The following is a 21,934-nucleotide window of genomic DNA, read 5'->3' as shown; positions in this document are numbered from 1 at the left end:
AGGGAAGGCTGAAAAAGCCAATAGACTGCAATGCAGGTCTCATATGAGGTAAAGGAGAAAAGGAAGGAAGAAAAGGGTCCTGGGTGGCAGTGTCTAGTTGGGTGAGCCTGTCATAGAATCCTGAGCCAAAGTCTCCTATGAGAAGAGTCTTGTGCCTCCCAGTAATGGGTCTGTTTTAGAGTCCCTGCTGCAACTAGTCACTGTCGGGGAGCACCAGGAGGAAGCGTGGCCTTGACACAAACAAGGAGATGGATTTCAAAGCACAGTGGCTGGAGCCATTGATCGATTAGTCATGCCCCCTGCAGCTGGAAACTGAAAGTTATTCTCATGACTGTCACATACCAGATACCACTATATAAAGGACATTCCAGAAAATAATCACTATTCTTTAAAATAGTGGTAAAATTGTAGGTTCCACCATCTAAGAGAATTTCAGTATTTCTGAAGAGTGGAGAAATATTCAGATGTTAATATTGCCAATAATCAAAGACTGCCCATAAAGAAAGTTATCCAAAGAGCCGTCTGTTTCTTACACACTTACTCCAGGAACTTCTGTGCATCGTAGTATCCAACTGGATGAACAGGAATACTTGGAAGACCAAGAGCCTCTGTGATTCCACGTCTATAAGCATATTCTGAAAAAAGTTGAACCTGCTTTAGTACATCAGTCCCTTTCAAAAGTGTTTCTGTAAATCCCATTAAACACATTTTTATATTGCATCTACTACAACTGTCATAATAAAAAGACAATTTCAAATGTTAGTGAGTATGTGGAGCAACTGAAGGTCTCATATATTCTGTGCAAGCCTGTAAAACCATAGTCACTTTGGATCACTCTTTGGAAAAGTAAGATTAAACAGAATTGTGCACTGTGACACAACAATTACTTCTAGGTATTTACCCACGAAGGAGGAAAATATATGTCCACAAAAGAGACCTGCACAAAATTTTTCACAGCAGCTCAGTGTGGGCAGCTAAACACAGGATACAGAGATGTCTGTCAACAGCAGCATGAATAACAATCTGGAGCCCAGTCACACAGTAGAATTCTACTCAGCAATTAAAAGAACAAATTACCAAGACATACAGTAACACAGAGAGATCTCAAATCATTATACTGAATAAAAGCAGCAAGCTACAGAAGAATATACACTGAGTCCTTGTATATGAAGTTCAAAACCAGGCAAACTAATCAATGGTGAGATACCAGAAGGTGGTTGACCAGAAAGGAGTGCAAGAGAACTTTCTTGTCATGAAAACATCCAATATCTTACTTTGAGTGACATATGTATACATGCAATTTAAAATTTTCATTGAACTCAATTCTTAAGATCTGTGTATTTTATTACCTGTAAGCTCTACTTCAAAATAAAAACCTTCTGTCATTTCTTCAGATTAAAAATATAGGTGATAGTTTTCCATTTTTTCTCCAAATTTTTAAATGATCTAGTTTTGTAAATGCCATCAAATAGCTGAGTACATTCAAAATGAACTGGCCCCCCTTGGTAAGGATCTCCAGTCTCACAGGGGGGCATGTGAGCCGTACCCCAGCCAGGCTGCCAGGGTAGACCCCACCCTCGCTAGTGCTGTGCTGACCAGGCGCAGACTGCGCTCTCCTCTCACTTTCCTCCTGTTAAGTACTAGGAAGCTTACAGGGTTGTGAATATGTGTAAGAGCTGTCATTCAGGACACACTTGCCGAAAGTGACCACTACCATGTTTACATAGCAAAGATGTAATAAGCATTTTCTGGACTCTATATTTTGAATGTGCCATCTTGGGGATTTGTAAAACTTCTTTTCTACTATCCCTTACCCCAAACTAGGAAATCCAAAAACTGTAAAAACCATAAATTTGGAAGGAATTTACTTGGTAGCAAAACCTGATCTGATGCAAACTCATTTGACAGCTGATCTAATTTGAGTGGACATGTGGCTATTTATATTATTTATTTTTAATCATTTATTATTTACCTCTGCTTAGGATGACTATTCATATATTCTGCTGCAAAGTTATTTATATGTCTGCTTCCTGGATTCCACCCCAGCCTCCTGGGTGTTATGCAATAAATGGTACATGCATCATATTACCTTTAAATACCAGAAAATGTCTGAATTCCAAAACCCATCTGGCCTAAGTGTTCCAAATAAGAGACCAGGGACCTAAGGCAATAATTTTCAGAGTCCGAAACTCTTTAACTTAATTCTTCAATGCACAGCGAATTTTAAAAAGACATATTTTGTCTGGAAATCCTTTAATAAAATCACTTAAACATGTTTTTAGGTTTCCTGTGATGATTAAGGCCTGTTCAACTCACCATTTGCTGGGTAACCAGGTGTGAGAGGGTCCCCTGCACCATTAAGATTTAAGATATTTCCTCGCTGGACACCGCCACCAGGGAGATTCCAACCATCTGGATAGGACTTCACCCCAGGAGCAAAGTAATCAGCAGGATCTGAGTACAGAATGACTCCTTTGGCCCCTGCCAGCTGGGCATTTTTAACCTGGAAAGCACAATGTCTTCTTATTTCAGGTTGGTTGTTCCAGATTTGATAATATCGGATTTTTTGAAATTACACTTAAATTTTATTTTGAACTTTTTATCATTAGACATACAACAAAGGACATTTCACAGAAAACTGGCTTTTGCTTTTTCCTACTTCAAGTTCTAAAAATGCACTTCTAGGGCTAGATCAGCCCCCACAGCAGCAGATTTGGGAAATGCCCACAACAGTGATAGAGAGTACATGCTGTTTTCTTGCACTAGTCTAGAAGCACAGGGAGCAAGTTGACCCCAGGAGCCAGATTTCTCTATCTTTTAAGGCTGGAAGGGAATATTTTTGAAATTTAATTTCTCACAAAAGAGGAAAAAAATTTGCAGATCAAAGTGATAGTAATTCTTAAAAACTATGTATAAGTTGGTTTCTCTGATTCGTTATAATAATTCTATTAAAATTTAATTTGGTAAATATTTTCAAACATAATATTTAAAACAAAGATATGATGGTAACAGAAAATCCCATGCATGCTTCTTGGTCGACCACAGGCATAATTTGTAAATATGTAAACATCTGCTCTGTTCTCTCTGAACTTCCTCACTTGCCCAAACTCCAAAGACCCAATTTAAAATCCCTATCTATAAGCTAGTACATGTGTCATTCTCATAAGGTGGGCATGTTATAGAATATGAAAGGATCATGGGCCTTGGATAGTTTTAAGGATATGTTTCTACACATGTAAGATATGACGTAATTTTTTATATCTGGGGACAAGGAAAAAGAAATGACTTTTACCTTATTTCCTCTGAAAATTTTCCCATATCTGGCAATCACAATCTTCCCAGAGCAATTGATTTTCATGTCCCTCTCTAGTTTAAAGAAGTCTTCAATCCGGGCATAGTTAACATACACTAGATCACCCTGTTGAGATAGATCAGGAATGATTCAGTACAAGTAAGGTTTAATGCAAGGAGGTTTCCCTGCATGAAGATGGTTTCACGCCTTTGAATGAGGGAAGATAGAAGAGTGTGCAACGGAATCAGAAAAGTATGAGCCTCACATAAGAAATTCACCAGAGAAGAACTTGAATTAAGGCAATCGGCTGGATTAGAGACGTTTGAACTTAACAGTAAGGTTTGTTCATAGATCTCCTTTATAGTGGCTATAACACTATAGAAATGTTCCCCTCACCAAATGTATACAAATATACAATTGCCACATGCAATTTGAAGGGTCTAGGTTCCTTAGGTTAGGAAACTTGACGAGAGTTTTATTCTTTTAGAAGTATATTCACAAATAGTTGCTTAATGGCTCTCTACAACCACCTGGTAAAGAAAAAAGGTCAGGTAATTTTTAATGGCTTTATGGTCTGGTTTCATATGATTAGTATGACCATGTGCAAGTCTTATAACATCTCTGAGGCTCAATATTCTTATTTGCAAAATGACTAGTGAGATTAGATCATTTTTTCTCATCTACTTCCTAAATTAATTTGGAAAAGCAATGTACTCTCTCATACATTTACATGACATCTAAAATTGCTTATGATACCTTTAAGCTGATATAACAAATGTAATTTCCAGCATATTATAAGTATTAACATTTTTAGAAGCAATTTTACATCAATTTTTTTATGTATACACACTGTACACTGATTTATTATTCAGTATCATCCATCTGAAAAATATAGGAAGCACTCTTCAGTCAGAATGTTTTATTCTTTTTCTCCTTAAACCTCAGTTTTGTCCCCCTTCCCCCAAATAATTTTACTCTAAAGTAAAATATATTTGTTCTGGACACTGGGACATGCTGCCCAGATACCCCTTCAGTGAAGACCTTCTTGCTCCAGCCTCAAGGAAGGCTCTCCACAGTCAACCTTCAGTTCTCTAGACTCTTAAGGAATTGCCTCAGGTACAGACAGCCTCCCGGCCCAAAGTCATGCCCTTTCTCAGGATGTCACACATTTAGTGACTGACCAGTGTGGGAGTATAAAGACTTGGATATCTTAGTCCAATCCAGGATAGTTCTGAAGGGCTCTGCTAACTCCAGCCGGTGCTGTCCCAGAGCTGGCACTGAGGGTGACCCCTCCTTCTGCTCCCTCTGGGTTCCTTTCCCTCCCAGACACAGATATTGATCCCAAGAGAACACTTCTTAATGAATATTTAGCATGCTAAATTCCACTTCAGTTTCTGTCACCTAGAATATGGGAATGCTTGGAAGTCTTTTCTTGATCACAGCCCAACTTCCCTTGATTAAGAATATATATATGTATGCTTTTACTAGTATGTAAAATTTAAGAGACAAAATAGATGAAGATATGGGAATGGGTAGGGGAGGAGGAAAAAAGGAGAGAGGGAAATAAACCACAAGAGACTCTAAACCATAGAGAACATACTGAGGGTTGATGGAAAGAGATTGGTGAGAGATGGGCTACATGGGTGATGGGTATTAAGAAGGTCATTTGTTGGGACACCTGGTTGGCTTAGTCAGTTAAGCAACTGACTCTTGGGACGGTTCATGGCTCCTGGGTTAGAGCCAGGGTTCGGGCCATTCACTTAGCAACGCTAGCAGTGTGGGGCCTGCTTGGGATTCTCTCTCTCCCTCTCTCTCTGCATCTTCCCTGCTTGCTCTCTATCTCTTTGTCTCTCTAAAAAATAAGTAAATTAATTTAAAAAGGTAAAAACAAGGGTGCCTGGGTGTTTCAGTTGGTTAAGTGTCTGACTTTGGCTCAGGTCAATTTCACAGTTTGTGGGTTTGAGCCCCACGTTGGGCTCTGTGCTGACAGCTCAGAGCCCAGAGCCTGCTTCGTATGCTGTGTCTTCCCCTCTTTCTGTCCCTTCCCCACTCGCACTTTGTCTCTCTTTTCTCTCTCTCTCAAAAATAAATAAACATTAAAAAAAATTAGGGATACAGTAAATCCCTGTCCTTGGAGGAACTTACATTTATGTGAAAAGCAGAAAGATAATAAATTAAAAACTAAGTAAATTATATAGTATATTAAAAAGTGATAAGTGCTGTCAAAAAAGTTTTCAAAAATTTTTTTAATTTTAATGTTTCTTATTTATTTTTGAGAGACGAGAGAGACAGTGTTAACAGGAGAGTGTCAGAGAGAGAGGGTGACACAGAATCTGAAGCAGGCTCCAAGCTCTGAGCTAGTTGTCAGCACAAAGCCTGATACGGGGTTCGAACCCATGAATCATGAGATCATGACCTCAGCCGAAGCCAGATGCTTAACTGACTGAGCCACCCAGGCGCCCCCAAAAAAGTTTTCAAAGTTTAAATAGAAAAAGCAAACAGTAACTAGTACTTGAGTAGGTGCAATTTTAAATAAAAAGAGGAAAGTTTACTGAGAAGGTGATATTTGAATCTTTGCTCCAGTAAAGGGATTATTTTTAGATCTTATATTTCTTCTTCAGACAATGCAGTATTAATGCACTATTAATGAAATCACCATGTTTCATTTATAATTGTTAGCCTTTTCTGGAGCTAGCTTTCATTCTGAGAGATAGCAACCAATTTGATTTCAGTGAATTTTGTTTTAATGTCAGTGTCCTACTTGAAATGTATCTCTATTTAATATCATTAACTTTGGGCAGACTACTTCCTTAAATGTCTATAAATCGTGGCTATTGTTTGATAAATCTGTAATCTTCACAAAACAAATTATGATGGAGGACGGATTAGGCAAGATATTAGTTTAAAAATGACAGGACATTTTGGAAATGAACACAAGTGTGATAGATATGTCCTCTGGGCACTTCACAAATGCAAACTGTCACTGTTAGTTAGAAAAAAGCTTTGTTTTCAGACAATGACCTTCTTGTAAAGTTTACACTGTACCATTGTTCTATGACTGGGAATAAATACAATCTTGCATTGTCAGCCTAGAATTTTCCGTCTCCTTCAAGTTTCCTTCTTCCTGTTCTTTTTAGTTGAAACAGAACTGGGAGGAAAGGCCAGTGCCTTCCAAAGCATGGTTCTTAAACCCACAGAATCAAGACTTAGGTTCCTACTGGAAACAAACTATGAAGACCAACCAAAACTCAGGGGGGTGGGAACTAGAACCTATGTTTTACAAGCCTTCTGGATTATCGTGATACACGCTGAAGTTTTAAAATCAAAAATTAGATTACATATTTTTTTTAAAGTTTATTTTGAGAAAGATATAGAGGGAGTGGGAAAAGGGCAGAGAGAGAGGGAGAGAGAGAGAATCCCAAGCAGGCCCTGCACAGCCAGCAGAGAGCTTGATACAGGGCATGAACCCAGAAAGGCCCGAGATCATGCCCTGAGCTGAGACCAAGAGTTGAATGCTTAACCAACAGAGTCACCCAGACACCCCTAGATTATATTTTTATTAGACACTGTCGAATTCTTCATTTTGAATAGCCTAAAGCAGAGCCAAGTACCTCACATTCGAGAGAACTGAGATGTAGATCCAAGGATAATTTACAGTGAAATATCTTAAGCACATGTACAGACATATATAATTTTAAAAAGAACTAACATTGGACTGGCTAAGTTACTGGTGACCCCGTGAAGCACACCAGCCAGCAAACTCATCTAATATTTGAACACAAACAAGAATCTTATGTGGAATCAGGGGCTCCTTCTAGCTTTCCATTAATCTACAAGCATTTAAGTCTACTTGAAAGAAATGAGTTAATAATTTCTATGTGTCTTATAGTAAAATAATTCTGTCAAAGTCCAAAAAGTATTTCGGGATTTTAACTAATTATATATTAAGCCCACAAACCAATGTGGCTATAATTTCCTCCTTGTAACACTCTTTTTATCTTTATCTAGAAACATAGTGGCTTTTTTTTAAGTTTATTTATTTGAGAGAGAGAGAGAGAGAAACTGTGCATGAGGGAGGGACAGAAAAGGAGACACAGAATCCAAAGCAGGTTCCAGGCTCTGAGCTGTCAGCACAGAGCCTGATGCAGGGCTCAGACTCACAAATTGTGAGACCAGGACCTGAGCCAAAATTGAAGATTTAATTAACTAAACCATGCAGGTATACCCATAATCTGTTTCTTTACACATTTTCATTGCTCAATAAATTTCAGTGTTCTTCAACTACTTCACACTCATTGAAGACTTTTAAAGTATATTTTGTATTTTATGGCTATTTAAAATTAAAATATTTTGTTATATTTCCTGTTATTTTATACTACTTGTCCATATATATTTAACTCCAATCTGATAATATTAATGCTATTTTTAAATAATGATATATTGGTATTTTCTGTATTTCTGGTTATACAGATATAAAACTGTAAATAATGAGGAGAATTAATAAAGAAAACCCAAAGTGTAAAAACATCAAGAGAGCAATTGGACAATACCAAAATTAAAGATATTTTTTTAATAAAGAGCTGCTTAGATAGCATGAAGAAATGGGTGAAAAATTAGAAGATACTTATAATATTTACACCAATATGGAATAAACAGTTAAAATATTTAAGAAACACTTAAATTCAATATGAAGAAAGTTGAAAATTCAACAGGAAAAAAAGAGGGCTATACTTAGTCTATATTTAGTCACTGCACAGAATAGAAACCAGAACAGCTGATAAATAAATATGTATAGAGATGAGCAACCTCATTGGTAATCAGAGAAATATTAATTAAAATAAATTAAAACATTTAGATTGGCAAAAATTATAAAGCTATAAAATTTCAAGTATTGATGAAAATATGAAATAAAAAGATGTCAGTGCGAGCAATAAACTCTCAAGTCTGGACACTGGGAAATTAAATACTCCTATAAAACAGCAATCCCATACCTGGTTTACCAGACAGAGAAACCCTGGCAGGGACGCGTATGAGGTTACTTGCTGCAACACTATGGTCACGAGGATTCAGAAGTAAAGCAGTGCCGGCAGCTAAGAGAATGGAGAAGTTACATGTGGTGTGCACATGTCATGGAATGATAGGCAACAGTAACAGCAATGAGCTACCCTGACATAAAGCAACAGGACAGATGTTTTAAAGGACACTGATTGAAAATAGTAAGAGATGAAGTAAGGCCTAAAGTGTAATAGTACCTATGGAAATTAACACAAAATAAAGCCATGTGTTTTTAAGAATACTATGTACATTGCTAAGGACACAAATACACTGAGGGGAAGGGGAAGGAATGAGATTGAGAATAGGGAAGAAGAAAGGAAAAGAAAATACATTAAATTAGGGATCATGCACGGGCCCATGATGGTAAGGCGCCTTAACCTGAGGAAAAAGTCTAAGTGACTTCAGGACACCTGAGATTTAAAATATACTATCTTGGACACCTGGGTGGCTCAATTGGTTAAGCGTCTGACTTCAGCTCAGGTCATGATCTCATAATCTGTGGGTCTGTGCCCCTCGTTGGGCTCTGTGCTGACAACTCAGAGCCTGGAGCCTGCTTCAGATTCCATGTCTCCCTCTCTCTGCCCTTCCCCACCTCTCACTCTGTCTCTTTCAAAAGTAAATAAACATTAAAATATCATAATAAAATAAAATACACTATCTCTTCATTTCCAACTATTAAATGCCTCATTTCTATCTCAGGACAATTATAAATAATTATGACTGCGTACATTCTATTTATGTGCCAGATTTTAGAAAGAATTTTTCTAATATTATACCATTAAGATGTAAACTATTCATTTGAAGTAAACTTCATGAAACCAATAGAAAGTATTCTTTTACTCAGAGTTTGTGTAAGTTTTTAAATTATAAGTAAGCCAGCAAAGCCAATACACTTGAAAATAAAGGAGTATTTTTCTCTCTTATTAAAAAATATGGCACTGTTGCCTGATATTAAATCATCCTTATGTTCTTGTAATAAATCCTCATTGATTGGTGAATATAGATTTTTAAATATTAAATTCTAAATGCAAATTTTTTACTTAGGATGTTTCCAATAATAGCCAACCCTTACCCTTCTATTGAGTGATATTTCAAAATACCCAGCTGTCAATTAGCAACTTCTCATAAATATATCATACATTCTAGGCATCTTAACCCAATACATCCAAAATTGAATCTACTTACTGTCAAATATTATAATAAGAACATTTTATAAAAGATATTAATAAATTATATTCAACTCTTTCAAATGTACCTTTCTTAGCTTCCTTCTAAACAACAAAGTACCACACAAGAATCGGGATTGACTGCAGAATTTCAGATGATATTTAGGTGCACTGCTTTATTGAGCAGACCACACAAAATTTTCTAGAATGGACATTCAGGCTCCTCATTTGAAAATGGCAACAATACTCTTATTCAAATTCTTTGAAAACTAATCACTACCATGCAACAGTAGTAATTAATGTAGCATTTTCACACAATAGAAATTACTTGGCAATAAAAAAGAATGAGTTAAATGCTAAAACACAGGAATCTCATAGACTTTATGCTTGGTGAAAGAAATTGGACACAAATGATTACATGCTATACAATTCTATTTAGGTGAATATTTAGAATAGGCAAAACTAATCAATGGTGTCAAAAACAATTTGAATGATTGGGTGTGTGTGTAATACTGATTGAGAAAGGGCATAAAGGTACCTTCTGAAGTGACTGTAATATTCTGTGTGCTAAGGGGTTTGGATTACATAGGTATATGCATTTGTCAAAAGTCAATAAATATACATTTTGGATTTCTGCATCTCATTGTAGTAAATTCTATCTTTAAAAACTGTCAACAAACTAATAAGTAGTCCTTTTTCTTATAAGGAAATTCTAGTTTCTTAACTGTAAAAAAGGGCCAAATTTGGATTATGTGAAAAATCTCCTGATAACTGTTTAATTGTTGCCTCCATATATGAGGAGGTTCTGTTATTTTTATTTCATCGTATTGCATTCTTACCTCTGGCATTCCCTGTGGAGAGTAGGCATTAAAAGGTGGCACAATGTCTGAAACATTTTCATATCCTGAAGGAGGTGGTTCAAATAACGATGTGTTAAAAATCTAGAAAAGCAAAATACAATAATGAAAAGTAAATCAGGTAAAGTTTGATTTCTAGAAGTCAAACACAAGAAAAAAATGTGTATATTCTTTCTTTTCAGTACAGGATTAATCAACCCTTCAGTATTTTGCAAATACATATCAAATACCCAGCACTGTGCTAAGAGCTATGAGGATTTCATGAGAAGAATAAACCATAGACCCAGAGGACCTATAAAGCACCAGGTTTTGATTTAGGAGGAAAATGTTAACACCCAAATAAAAAGTAGCATTGTATTATAACTTTAGTCCCTTATAACAATGTTAAGATAATTATTTAGCAAGAAATTCAATACTATATTCACTTCAATACAAAAACTAAATTTTGAGAAGATCCATATCTAATGGTATTGAGTCACACTGAACAACATTCACACGTGGAAAGAACTGAAAGCACTAAACTAAATAAAAAATATGCTTTTAGGTGTATCACTGAATTGAGGGGAGGCAGTAAGGAATACTCAGAAACCAAAAACATGATATGAAACCTTAATCCTGAGAGGTAACACTAATGTCAGATCTAATGGAGCCTGGGACCCCAAAAGAGGGGTCCAAGATGTTTAAAGAAAGTCTAGAGATGGTCCAAATAAGGAAGTCTTACAAGAGACCCCTGCATAAAGCTTAGTCTCCAAAATACAACATCCTTCAGGAATAAGGTTACACTAGAGATAAGCCTGTTAGATGTATATATGAGGACTTGTAAAAGAAGAGTATAGAAAGAATGGGAAGGAACTAAATTTGAATATCTAATGACTAAGAATTTCCAAACTGATAAAAATTATGAACTCTAGGATTCAGGCTGTCCAATAAATCCTGACCAAGTTAACTAAAAGATAATCTACATCCAGACCCATCACAGGTAAATTGTAATATTTGATATAGTGCTTGATGTTAAAAGAGAGATTTACAAGATACCCAAACTGAATCTAAAAAATTAGATTGGCAGCTGATTTCTCAATAATGTAACGCAGAATGCATGAAACATCCTTCCTGATAAAATGAAATGAAATGAAAGACATATTTTCTACCCAAAATTAACAGTTTGGAGCCAATAGATGTTCACTGAAAACAAAGAAAACTTCTAACGGATATCATTCAAGAAAATAAAGCCTCTGAAAGAAACTCTTTGGGGCACCGGGAGGGGGGGCTCAGTCCATTATGCCTCTGATTTTGGCTCAGGTCACGATCTCAAAGTTTGTGAGTTCGAGTCCCGTGTAATCTGGGTCTGTGCTGACAGCTCTGAGCCTGGAGTCTGCTTCAGATTTTGTCTTCCTCTCTCTCTGACCCTCCCCCATTTGCACTTTGTGTCTCTCTCTCAAAAATAAATAAACACAAAAAAATTTTTTAAAGAAGCTCTTAGATGACTCAAGAAGGATTGGTAAGTAAGGTATCACAAATATATAGAAAAAATGAATAAACATGGACTGTATGTAATAATAAAAGCAAGTATTGTTCAAGTTGATGAGAACGAGATTGAATTAGAATTATGGGTATAAATTGATAGTGTATAATCAATGCAAAAGTATCCTAAGATGTTTGTATTGTAGAAACATTGATTGAATTATGATATTGTTAAGTAAGGATCAGATGTTTTAGTTTCCAAACTACTAAAAAATAAAACTAATAAGATCAACCATCCAAAAAAAATTAAAGAAAAAAGGTGGGGGGAAAGGTGTTAGAAATCATCATGACCTAGTACATTCCAGAAAGTTACAGACTTTATCTTACGCTTTTAGTATATGCAAGTCTGGTTAGTTTTAATCTTGTGCAAACCAAGAAGGTTTCTTTGTTTTTCTTATTCTTATGTTTGGAATGTTTCTCTTTGGTTATTTATTTAATTAATTTATTTATTTTTATCAAAGCAGATGTACAGTGTTTGCTCGGGGTAGAAATAAAGCCCATACTTTAAGGTTTTGCCAAGTCATTTTCATCTTCATACTTTCATCTTAAATGGTAAAGTATGGCTTCCCTGGGAGCCCGGGGGCAGGGCCTACAAATATGAAGAGCTGAAAATTCCCTTTATTTTATCACAACCATGAGTTGGTTCTTTAAATCACATGCTTATAGTGCCTGTGTTTCAGATCCAGGTGTTCTCTGTTGACACTGTGACAGCTCAGCTCTGTTTTCATCATTCTGTCCCACCTGCAAATGTTTTAGAACTATCACCATCTCCCAGTGTAGCTTAACTATTGTGACTATTCGGAGCAGAGCTCTGTGGTAAACTGTCAACTTTTGTTCTCCTGCACACACACACGAGTTCCTCCTTCCACAGGCAACATATAAGAGTAACTAACGTTCTATAGATTCTACCAGAAATGTTTTAAATATATAGACATATTATTTTATCTTTGTTTTTGTAGAAATAACGTATGATATATATTGAACGATATACTGCCTTAAAATTTTTTTTCACATTTATTTATTATTGAGAGACAGAGAGAGACAGAGCGCAAACAGGTGGGGGGCAGAGAGAGAAGGAGACACAGAATCTGAAGCAGGATCCAGGCTCTGAGCTGGTTGTCAGCACATAGCCTGGCGTGGGGCTCGAACCCACAAACTGTGAGATCATGACCTGAGCTAAGTCAGATGCTCAACCAACTGAGCCACCCAGATGCCCCAATGTACTGCCTTTTTTTATGTCACAAAAGGTAAATAGAGATTTGTGTACCAAAATTATTTTGGTTTTATTCATAATACATAATTTGAGGCTATATTAGTGAATTTTGGAAAGAGAGCAATGCTCTCTGGTATATAGTCTACTTTTGATAAAGTCACCCAAAAAAGTTGTTTCCTTGACCTTAAAAAATGTCTCCTCTTGTTAGAATAACTCATAAGCATGTTCCAAAATCCGCTTATTCAGTGATGCTGTAAAACTAAAGATTATCATAAAGGCAAATTGAGTGAGAACAACTTGAATACTCCATTGGCTGAAAGACTTGCTGATGTAATGACTGTGTTTCTAGATGGATTTGTACTGTACTTTATACAGTACAAATTATAATTTCTTTCATGATCTTGCCTGGTGATTGCATCCTATGTGGATCACAGAAAAATTATGGGCTGTTCTGAGGATGTGGGGATTTTTGGAGGGTAGTGGTTGATTTGACTTCATTTTAGATTCTGTCTGCCTCAAGTGCTCTAGTTAGTATAGGCAATGTCAGCCCAGGTTCACTCCTGGTCCACCACTACCCTTTGTTCCATGGCACTGACCAGGACCTTAAGTACAATGTTGAAAAGTGGTGACAGATATGCTGAACTTGAAGGGAAGGTTTCAATATCTCGCCATTAATTTTGATAGTTGCCATGACCTTTATCAGGTCATGTCAACTAACTTCTTTTCCAAGTTTACTAAGAGTTTTTGTCATGAATCTCTTTCGAGATGAGTAAGCTTTTCTTTTTCATAATGATAATTATGTTATCCATATATATATATATTTTACATATTTGGCCTGTATTTTTGCAATGTCCTTGTTGGGTTATAATTTCTAGATTATATTTCCCTTAAATATGAGTTGAATTTTTAATATTCTCTTAAGTAAGTTGTATTAGACTGTATTTAAATGATCTTTACAAAAATGATCTTTTTCTTTAATCTTTCAAACTTAAAGGAAAATCAGTTGGTCTTGATGCTTTGAGTTGTGGGAATTTTTGAAGTACTGATTTCATTTCTTTAATGTTATAAAACTCTTTGGATTTTTAAAAGTACATTCTTATGTCAATTTTCATTCCATCTCAGCTATGAATTATTGGCATACTTCTTCCTAGTTTTTTTTTTTTTTATCTTTTTGAATTTGTGCAACATCTAGAGGTATTCCTCTCTTTTTTACTTCCCGTACTATTTATTTATGCATTCCTTGTATTTTTCCTTATTGGCCTTGACCTTTAGGGAACAAAATGGGTCAATCTGGTGGATTACCTCATTACTGCTGACCAGGTAATTTCAAATTGACTAGTTAAAGGTTACATTCCTGGGAGCCGCTGAAACTGCATGAGGTTAGGTATTAAATCTTGGGGCTTAGTACAATTAACTCCATTTTGGGCCTGTTGTATCTTTTTAACAGATAAAACCAAACCTTTTAATACGGTTTTTGACTTTGCGCTAAAACCGACCATAAGACAAGACCATTTTTTTAAGTCAGTATTTGTTTGGTATTTTTCAGTCTTGTTACTTTCAAACTTACTGTGATGTTACATTTAAATCACTCCTTATAAAATAATACGCAGCTGATTTTATCTAGGGTGACATACTGTGTTTTTAACCAGTGTTTTCCTTTAAATTTTTACTGATATACAGTATTTAAGTCACTTCTACCTTCTTATTATATGATTTTTACTCTTCTTTTTTCCCCCTAATGCTCCTTTAGCTTTTGGGAAGATTGTGTATCCTGTGCAGCTGTCTTAACTTGGGCTCAAATAAACCTTTAAAAAGTTTTTAAAGGTTTATTTTGTGTCAAAGGTTGAATAGCAATGCCTCAGGATAGGAAAATGAGGAGGAAGCAAGGCACTTTGGAGAAGTATGTGACTCTTTGTTCAGGTATACTTTGGATGAAAATAAAGAAGAAAATGAACTAATGATATAGCCTTTAAAAATTTAGGAAGCTTTAGGCAGTATGATATTGTGACTTACAATAAATATGTATTTAATTTTCATTCCTTTTCTTGACCTCCTAAAAACCTCTTAAAAGGAATTTCCTGAGGGCAACAAAGTTGTCTATTATGTTAACAAGGTAACGTTTTGACTCCAGCAAAGGATGGGGGCTGGCGGCCAGGAGAACCAATTTTGTGATCAGAGCCTTGGAACTTTCAGTCCCATTGCCCACCTCCCACCAGGGAAGGGAGAGGACCAGGAAGCCGAATCAACCAATAGCCAAGATTTAATCATCACACCTACGTAATGAAGCCCCGGTAAAAATTCAACAGACGGGGTTCAGAGAGCTTCAGGGCTGGCGAACACATGGAAATGTGGGGAAACTGGCCCTCCTAGAGAAGGAAGCTGTGTGCTTCCTTTCCCACATACTTTGCCCTATGCAACTCTTCATCTGGCTATTGATTTGTATTATCATCCTCTGTAATAACTCAGTAATCTAGAATGTAAAATGCTTTTTATAAATGTTGAGTCACTCTATCAAAGTAATCAAACCTGAGGAAGGGATCAGGGGAGCCGCTGATTTCTGCCAATCTGTCAGAAGCACAGGGAACAACCTCCTTACAATTGGCCTCCTGAGTTGGAGGGAGGCTTTGAACTTGCAGTCTACAGCCAGTAGTAGGTCAGAGACACAGGTAACCACCTGAGCTTGCAACTTGCATCCTGAATGATGGGGGAGGGGCCATTTTTAGAAGACTGAATTCTTATCTGTGGAATCTGACACTATCTCCAGGTAAAGTGTCAGAATTGAGTTGAATTATAGAACACCCAAATGAAGTCCAAGAATTGCTTATTGAATGCACGGGGGGAAATTCCCAGTAGAAATTGGTCTAGGAATCCAAACAAGAGAGCTGACACCATCAAGAAACTCTCCAAAATGAAATTTCTGCATGATACCTTTATACTATGTGACAGGCTTGAAGAATTTAACGAATGCTTATAATAGCAAAAACAAATAATGAAATGGAATAATAAAAGCAAAGAAGGAAAAAGAACTGCAAGTTTGCTATTTTCTTCATTGTACATAGATAATCCCCAAATCTGACAGATCAAGACATAGGTTTAAGTATTTGTTTATATTTTTAACATAATATTTTATTTCATCACTAAACAAATTTCCTAAATATACTTTTATAGGCCGCTTAGTTCTTTGCTATATAGATAAGACATCACTTATTTAATAAATGTTATGGGACCATATGCTGCATACTGATATTCTACATACCTTTTTAAAAAATACTTTTTAAATTTTGAGATAGATTAAGATTTTAAAAAGATAAACCATTAACTAGTATAATTTAAAATAGTACCTAATATGGAAAGTTTCAAATCATGTTAGGAAATTTAGCATGAGATTATGTGACTGACTACAACACATAACAGCATATTAACCATTAAAAGACTGATTCATTAGTTGGTAGAAGGTAAATGACATATTATGAATAAAATTTTTAAATCTATATCTTTAAATCACATGACATTTTCTGTTGACTGATCAAGCTGGACATATTTAGAAGGCCCAGCTAACAAAAGGGTTGAAGGAAACTATCTAAATTAAAAGGGGCTATTTTAGTTAAGATATAGTAGCTTTAAAACTAAGGTATGCTAAATAGGAGTAAGTGTATGAGTTTTATTTTATGAGCTTTCATGTTGAATATATATCACAATGAGAAATATCTCAATTACTTCTATTACCTTTTCTTTCTCAAGTATGTACTCTAACTTGCAAACAAGACTGTAAATTCTTTAGATATCATTCTATAGACTTGCCATCCAAGCTCTCCTTCAAATGCCACACCCAATTTCTAGGCACAGAGCTGAACACATGATCATAGGAGACATATCATTAAGTACCAATAAAAACTTGATGGCTCAAACTGCACACGGCGTGTCCTGAGTTTCCTGACATCCCCAAACTTACTTCTTTTAGAGTCTGAACCTATAAAAAACGTGTTTGTTTTAGTTGCTTGGAAGTACTAATATATCATAGTGTATATTAGTATGCAATACTAAAACCCAGAAATACAACTGTCATCGAGCATTAATTTCTCATAATTTTTCCAACATCACATTAAATCCAACTTCATAGGAAAATAGCTGATACTGGTAAAGAGCTATAAAAAACATTCACAATGTCAATAATATTGATTTCTAACAATAATTAGAGATGGTATAGTGCCATTCTTTCTTAAAAGGTATTTGAAAAGAATAGAGATGAAAGTAGTTTCTTATTTCTCCCTCTCTCTCTCTCTCTCTCCTTTTTTACCTCATTTCCATCTTCATCAATTATTGAGACGTAGTTGGGATGAGTCTTATTTGGATAGGACAACAGGACATCATAATGGGCTAACTCAACAGAATCCAGGCCAAATTCTTTCCACTGGGATTGAATTTGCTTTGCAAGCTGAAAGTTTTGTTCTGTTCCTGCTAAATGTGGCATCCGTGTAAAATTACTGGTGAACAAAAATTGAAAGTGGTTAGAAATTAATGTTTAGTCAGCTGGTATCCCAAATGAACAACCAAGTAAGGCAGATTTACATCTAAATATTGCTTTGAAATGTGATACGTTAAAAAAGCAAAGTAGTGCTATTATTGCATCAAATAGATTTTCAAAGTGTATTCTGAAGTTTTGATACTGTAATTTGTATTCGTTCAAGAAAAACTGATCTTTGTAGAGAATTGTTATGTGCAATCCTTTGGACGTGTCCCCATATAGTAGATGAGGAAAGAATCATTTGTTACTTAACACTCATGCATCTTAGAATTTTCATGGAATTATTTTTTTATTTCACTATGTAAAATATATTTGGGAGGTAAAAACTTTTCATACAAAATACCAAGCTGTCATGTGCCAAGAATGACTGATAATCATATTAATTTTAAATACTGAAAGTTATAGCCAAGTGAGAAAACTTTTGGTTAGCAACCTGTATAAAGTGTCTTCATGAAGGAATAATCCAAACATATTTACACAAGCTCAGACTGAATCTCTTGTACTCCATTCATCAGGCATAGTAATACACTTAAAAATCAATGATGATAATCACCCTGACCAGGAAGATCTTTAATTAACAAACTGTGCAGGAATATTAGCCTACAAAAATATTGTCATGAGTTTACTCATTTCTCCTTTAGTATGTCTAGATGCTGGTGCTTTTTGTTTGTTTAAATTTCTCCCTCGTGGAAATGTGTTGTTTCCCTGAAAATTCAGCTAATTGGTATTTTCATCTTAAACCACTTAAAGAAAAAAATCCATATGACAATGCATCCTGTATCAAAAAAAGACATTTATTTCTAGATCATGAACTTCTGGTTCTGAATATGTAGGTTTTCCTAAAAATCAACGCATGTCCATCCTTATAATTAGTTTTTAAAAAAATAACAAAAAGGCAACATCGTTATGACGATTCCACCTTCAAATGCTTACTTTTAATGTGTATCTGAATTTTTGACTTGGAAAATCAACTACCAAGAATAACTTTCAATTTTTAAAAAATTGAGTTTTTGTTAATTTTTTTAAATTCTGTTAAAATAATATAAATTGTTTTACACTGATAGTATCAAAAATCCTGATTCAAAAAATATTCAAGGGCTTAACACCATAGGGGCCAAAGGTGGGCTGCCCTAAGGTGGGCCACTTTGGCTGAAGATTATTCTGAGTCGAAGGCAATCCAGATCCTACAGCTCCAAAGAAACTTCTGCCCCTCCCTTAAAAACACAGAAGAGCAAAAACTGGTGGTCTTTCCCCAAATAAGGGTTATTAGCAGAGATAAATTTTATCTGAGTGATCCCTTTGTATAGGCAGTGCACACGTCTATTAGCAAACGCCTACTCTTCTCATCGTCCTATAAAGGCATTCCTTTTACCTGAAGTCTCAGACCCCTGCCCCCTTCTTAGTTCAGGATGACATGTATACTCCTTTAGTCCATCTTTGGAATTTCCACATCTGTGTGGATTCTCTGTACATATGCTACTACATTTGATTTTCTCCTGTTAATCTGTTTGTGTCAATTTGATTCTTAGTTCTGCTAGCAGGACCTTGAAGGGCACAGGACATTCTTGCTCCTTGCAAAAAATTACTCAAAGTTTCTAGTATGTCTTTGCATACTATCTGAACTTACCAGTAGAGTGAAAATTCCTGGTGAGGGTATGGTAAGTTTGCATGGTCTCTTGCTCCCAGACAGCTCCCAAAATCTACCCTCTTGAAACTTTCATTTCTGCTTGGGCACCAAATCTCAGAGTCTTTGCTGATTAGTGTCAGGAGTGGCCTGTCCCCCTGTCCTGTCCCTGAGGCATGATTGCACCTGGTCAGGGAAAAGATGAGTAAACTAGATATACCCTAATGTAACATATAATTTTCCCCTAAGCAATTAATTGATAACTGACTATCTTCTGGGCCTGAATGCCTTAGTAAAAGTCACTACTGCTATAAAATGTATCAATCATCTTTGGGCCTGTAAGAGCAGGCATTATGTCTCCTGAGAATCCTGTTTTTCTGGGAACTTTCTCTTAGAGTTATAAACAGCCTAATGACCCTTACTCATAAAAAACTGACCTTTACTAAAAAACACTGTTTGCCTCTTGGTTAAAGGTTGCTTCCTTAAGGCTAGACCTGAGGTTTTGTAAAAAATACCTATGACAACATGAGTGCCTGTAGCTAAGTTTTTTATGACAATCATTATTACTAGAATTGTAACTTCTGCAGAACCCATGTCCTGGAAAATTGTAAAACTTATCTATGAGAAATCATTTATGCTTTTTCTGGTCCTTGTACCTTTTGCCATAAATAAAGCTTGAGAACCAGATAGGACAGAGATGCCTGCCAGAAGGGCAGAGACGCCTGCCAGTGATGACTGGTGATCAGAAAGAAACTTGAGTCTCTCTCACTCTCTCTCGCCGACACTGTCCATCCTTCAGCGAAACCCTGGACCTGCTGGAGCTGGATTCAGGCATCATTACATTTTCTCAATTAATAAAGAGCTGTTAGTATTTCATTTTAATACATTGCATCTGGTTTATAAATGGTGGTATAGTACTTCTAGACAATTTGAAGTCAGCTAGTGAAAGGTAGAACTGGTACTCAAATGGATAATCAGTTAAATTCTGAGCCCAGAGGTCTAAAACACTTTTCTAAAATAATCTTGTCTTCCAGAACAGGGAAAGGAAGGAAAATTTCCCTAAAGAGGTGCAAAATAGTGAACCGATCAGAGAACTCAACCTGGTGTTTCCAAAACAGAAGGGAAATGGGGTAACCGTACATCCCAAGGGAGACTGAAAAAACAGCCCCTATTTTTAACCCCCCCAGCAAGTATTGAGGGGCAGATAACGTGGAAGTAGTAATCTTTAGCAGTAGAGCAAATGGGGTAAGATACAAGATCTGAGGCTTTAATGACCCTCTGATGGTCAAATAGCAAATGGGAAATCTGGAGAGGCCAGAAGGTTTCTGGTTTTCTCTGGTCCTTGGAGGGGTGAGTTAGGGTTCTCTTTAATCTCTTTCTTTTGTTCTAATGGTGAAAATCCTGGAGTTCTAAACAGAGGAGCTTGGTCAGGGTCATGGAGAAATAATTAAGCACTGCTTCCATTTTATTCAGGGTCCAGAAAGAGAAATTAAGGCATTCATTTCTCTTCTTTGCTGATCAGTCTATGTCACAGGTTAGGAAAGGCAGAAGGAAGCAGGGACAGCAGCTGGTCCAGGAATGGAGGCTGTATCTTGCCAGACCTCCACTTTTGTCATATCTATTATACATAATTATAGCTAAGTCAGTCCAAGAGTCAGAGCAGGGATTTCCACAAAATTTAAGCTTCAGGGTCTCTCACTTGACATGGCCCTTCGAAAGACCTGGAATGTGCCCTAGCAAATGTTTATTTATAGCTTTAATTCTATTGTAATTAAAATAGACATATGTGTTTGTAGGATTATGTGTGCACATTCATGTTTATTATATGTATGTGTGCACATAAATATATGTGTGTGTGTATATATATAAGTTCCCTTTATATAAAATTATAACTTGTATCCACTAAGGAATCCTTCAATCGCTAATAGGGATTTCAAGTATTTTGCTTAGAAAAAGCTAAGTATTCTAATCAGTTACATACAATCATCCCACACATTTATTTTTAGTTGCTTTGCAAATACTCTTTAAAGGTACACATTTACATCTTTTGCTCTACACTAAAGATAAAACTATTTCAGGAACTAGGGAGCTAGTCTGCAAACCCTGTCACATGTACACTCCGTAATTCATCCTTGTCACAACACTATCATGGTCCCCACTTTACAGATGTGGAAATGAGAGCTCAGGAAAGTTAAGTATTCACTCCTGGTGATTTTACTGTCAATGGGCAAAGATGGAATTGAAGCTCATGTATATCCGAGTCCAAAATCTAAATGTAGTCTTCTGACTAAAACACAATGTCTTCTAAAACAGGAGTCAGCACACTATGTTCCACTGACCAGATCCAGTTAACTTCCTTGTTTCGGTACACTCCACAAGCTAAAAGTGGCTATTACATTTTAAATAGATAAAAAAAAAAGAGTACTACATGGCAATGAGAGGGAATGACATATGGCCCTTTGTAGGAAAGTGGATGGACCTTGAGGGTGTCATGCTGAGCGAAGTCAGCCAGGCAGAGAAGGACAGAAACCATATGTTTGCACTCATAGGTCTAGCAGGAAAACAAGAGAGACCTAATGGAGAACCAGGGGGAACGGAGGAGGGAGAGAGAGTTGGGGAGAGAGAGGGATGCAGAACTTGAGAGACTATTGAAAGCTGAGAATGAACTGAGGGTTGGGGGG

The 21,934-nt window shown here is 36.2% G+C and overlaps 1 protein-coding gene across 5 annotated transcripts in view; it reads right to left on the bottom strand.

Annotated features, from left to right (window-relative positions):
* Nucleotides 1-21,934, bottom strand: part of FOLH1B (folate hydrolase 1B) — a 56,607-nt gene that overhangs the window by 31,647 nt on the left and 3,026 nt on the right. For 2 of the 5 annotated variants that reach the window (XM_029956809.1, XM_029956811.1), the window contains exons 3-7: nt 17,402-17,588; nt 10,353-10,454; nt 3,293-3,418; nt 2,317-2,503; nt 542-635 (exon numbers count right to left, since the gene is read on the bottom strand). In XM_029956809.1, the coding sequence (XP_029812669.1) occupies nt 542-635; nt 2,317-2,503; nt 3,293-3,418; nt 10,353-10,454; nt 17,402-17,588 (696 nt within the window). Of the gene's footprint in view, nt 1-541; nt 636-2,316; nt 2,504-3,292; nt 3,419-10,352; nt 10,455-17,401; nt 17,589-19,256; nt 19,287-21,934 lie in introns of those variants that run through there. The other 3 variants (XM_029956813.1, XM_029956812.1, XM_029956810.1) reach the window with 2 other exon arrangements.

This window comes from Suricata suricatta, chromosome 11 (assembly GCF_006229205.1).
Source record: "Suricata suricatta isolate VVHF042 chromosome 11, meerkat_22Aug2017_6uvM2_HiC, whole genome shotgun sequence".
In the NCBI taxonomy this organism is placed as follows: Eukaryota; Metazoa; Chordata; class Mammalia; order Carnivora; family Herpestidae; genus Suricata; species Suricata suricatta.
The sequence above is the reverse complement of the archived record's forward strand: the minus strand, read 5'-3'. Positions and strand labels throughout refer to the sequence as shown.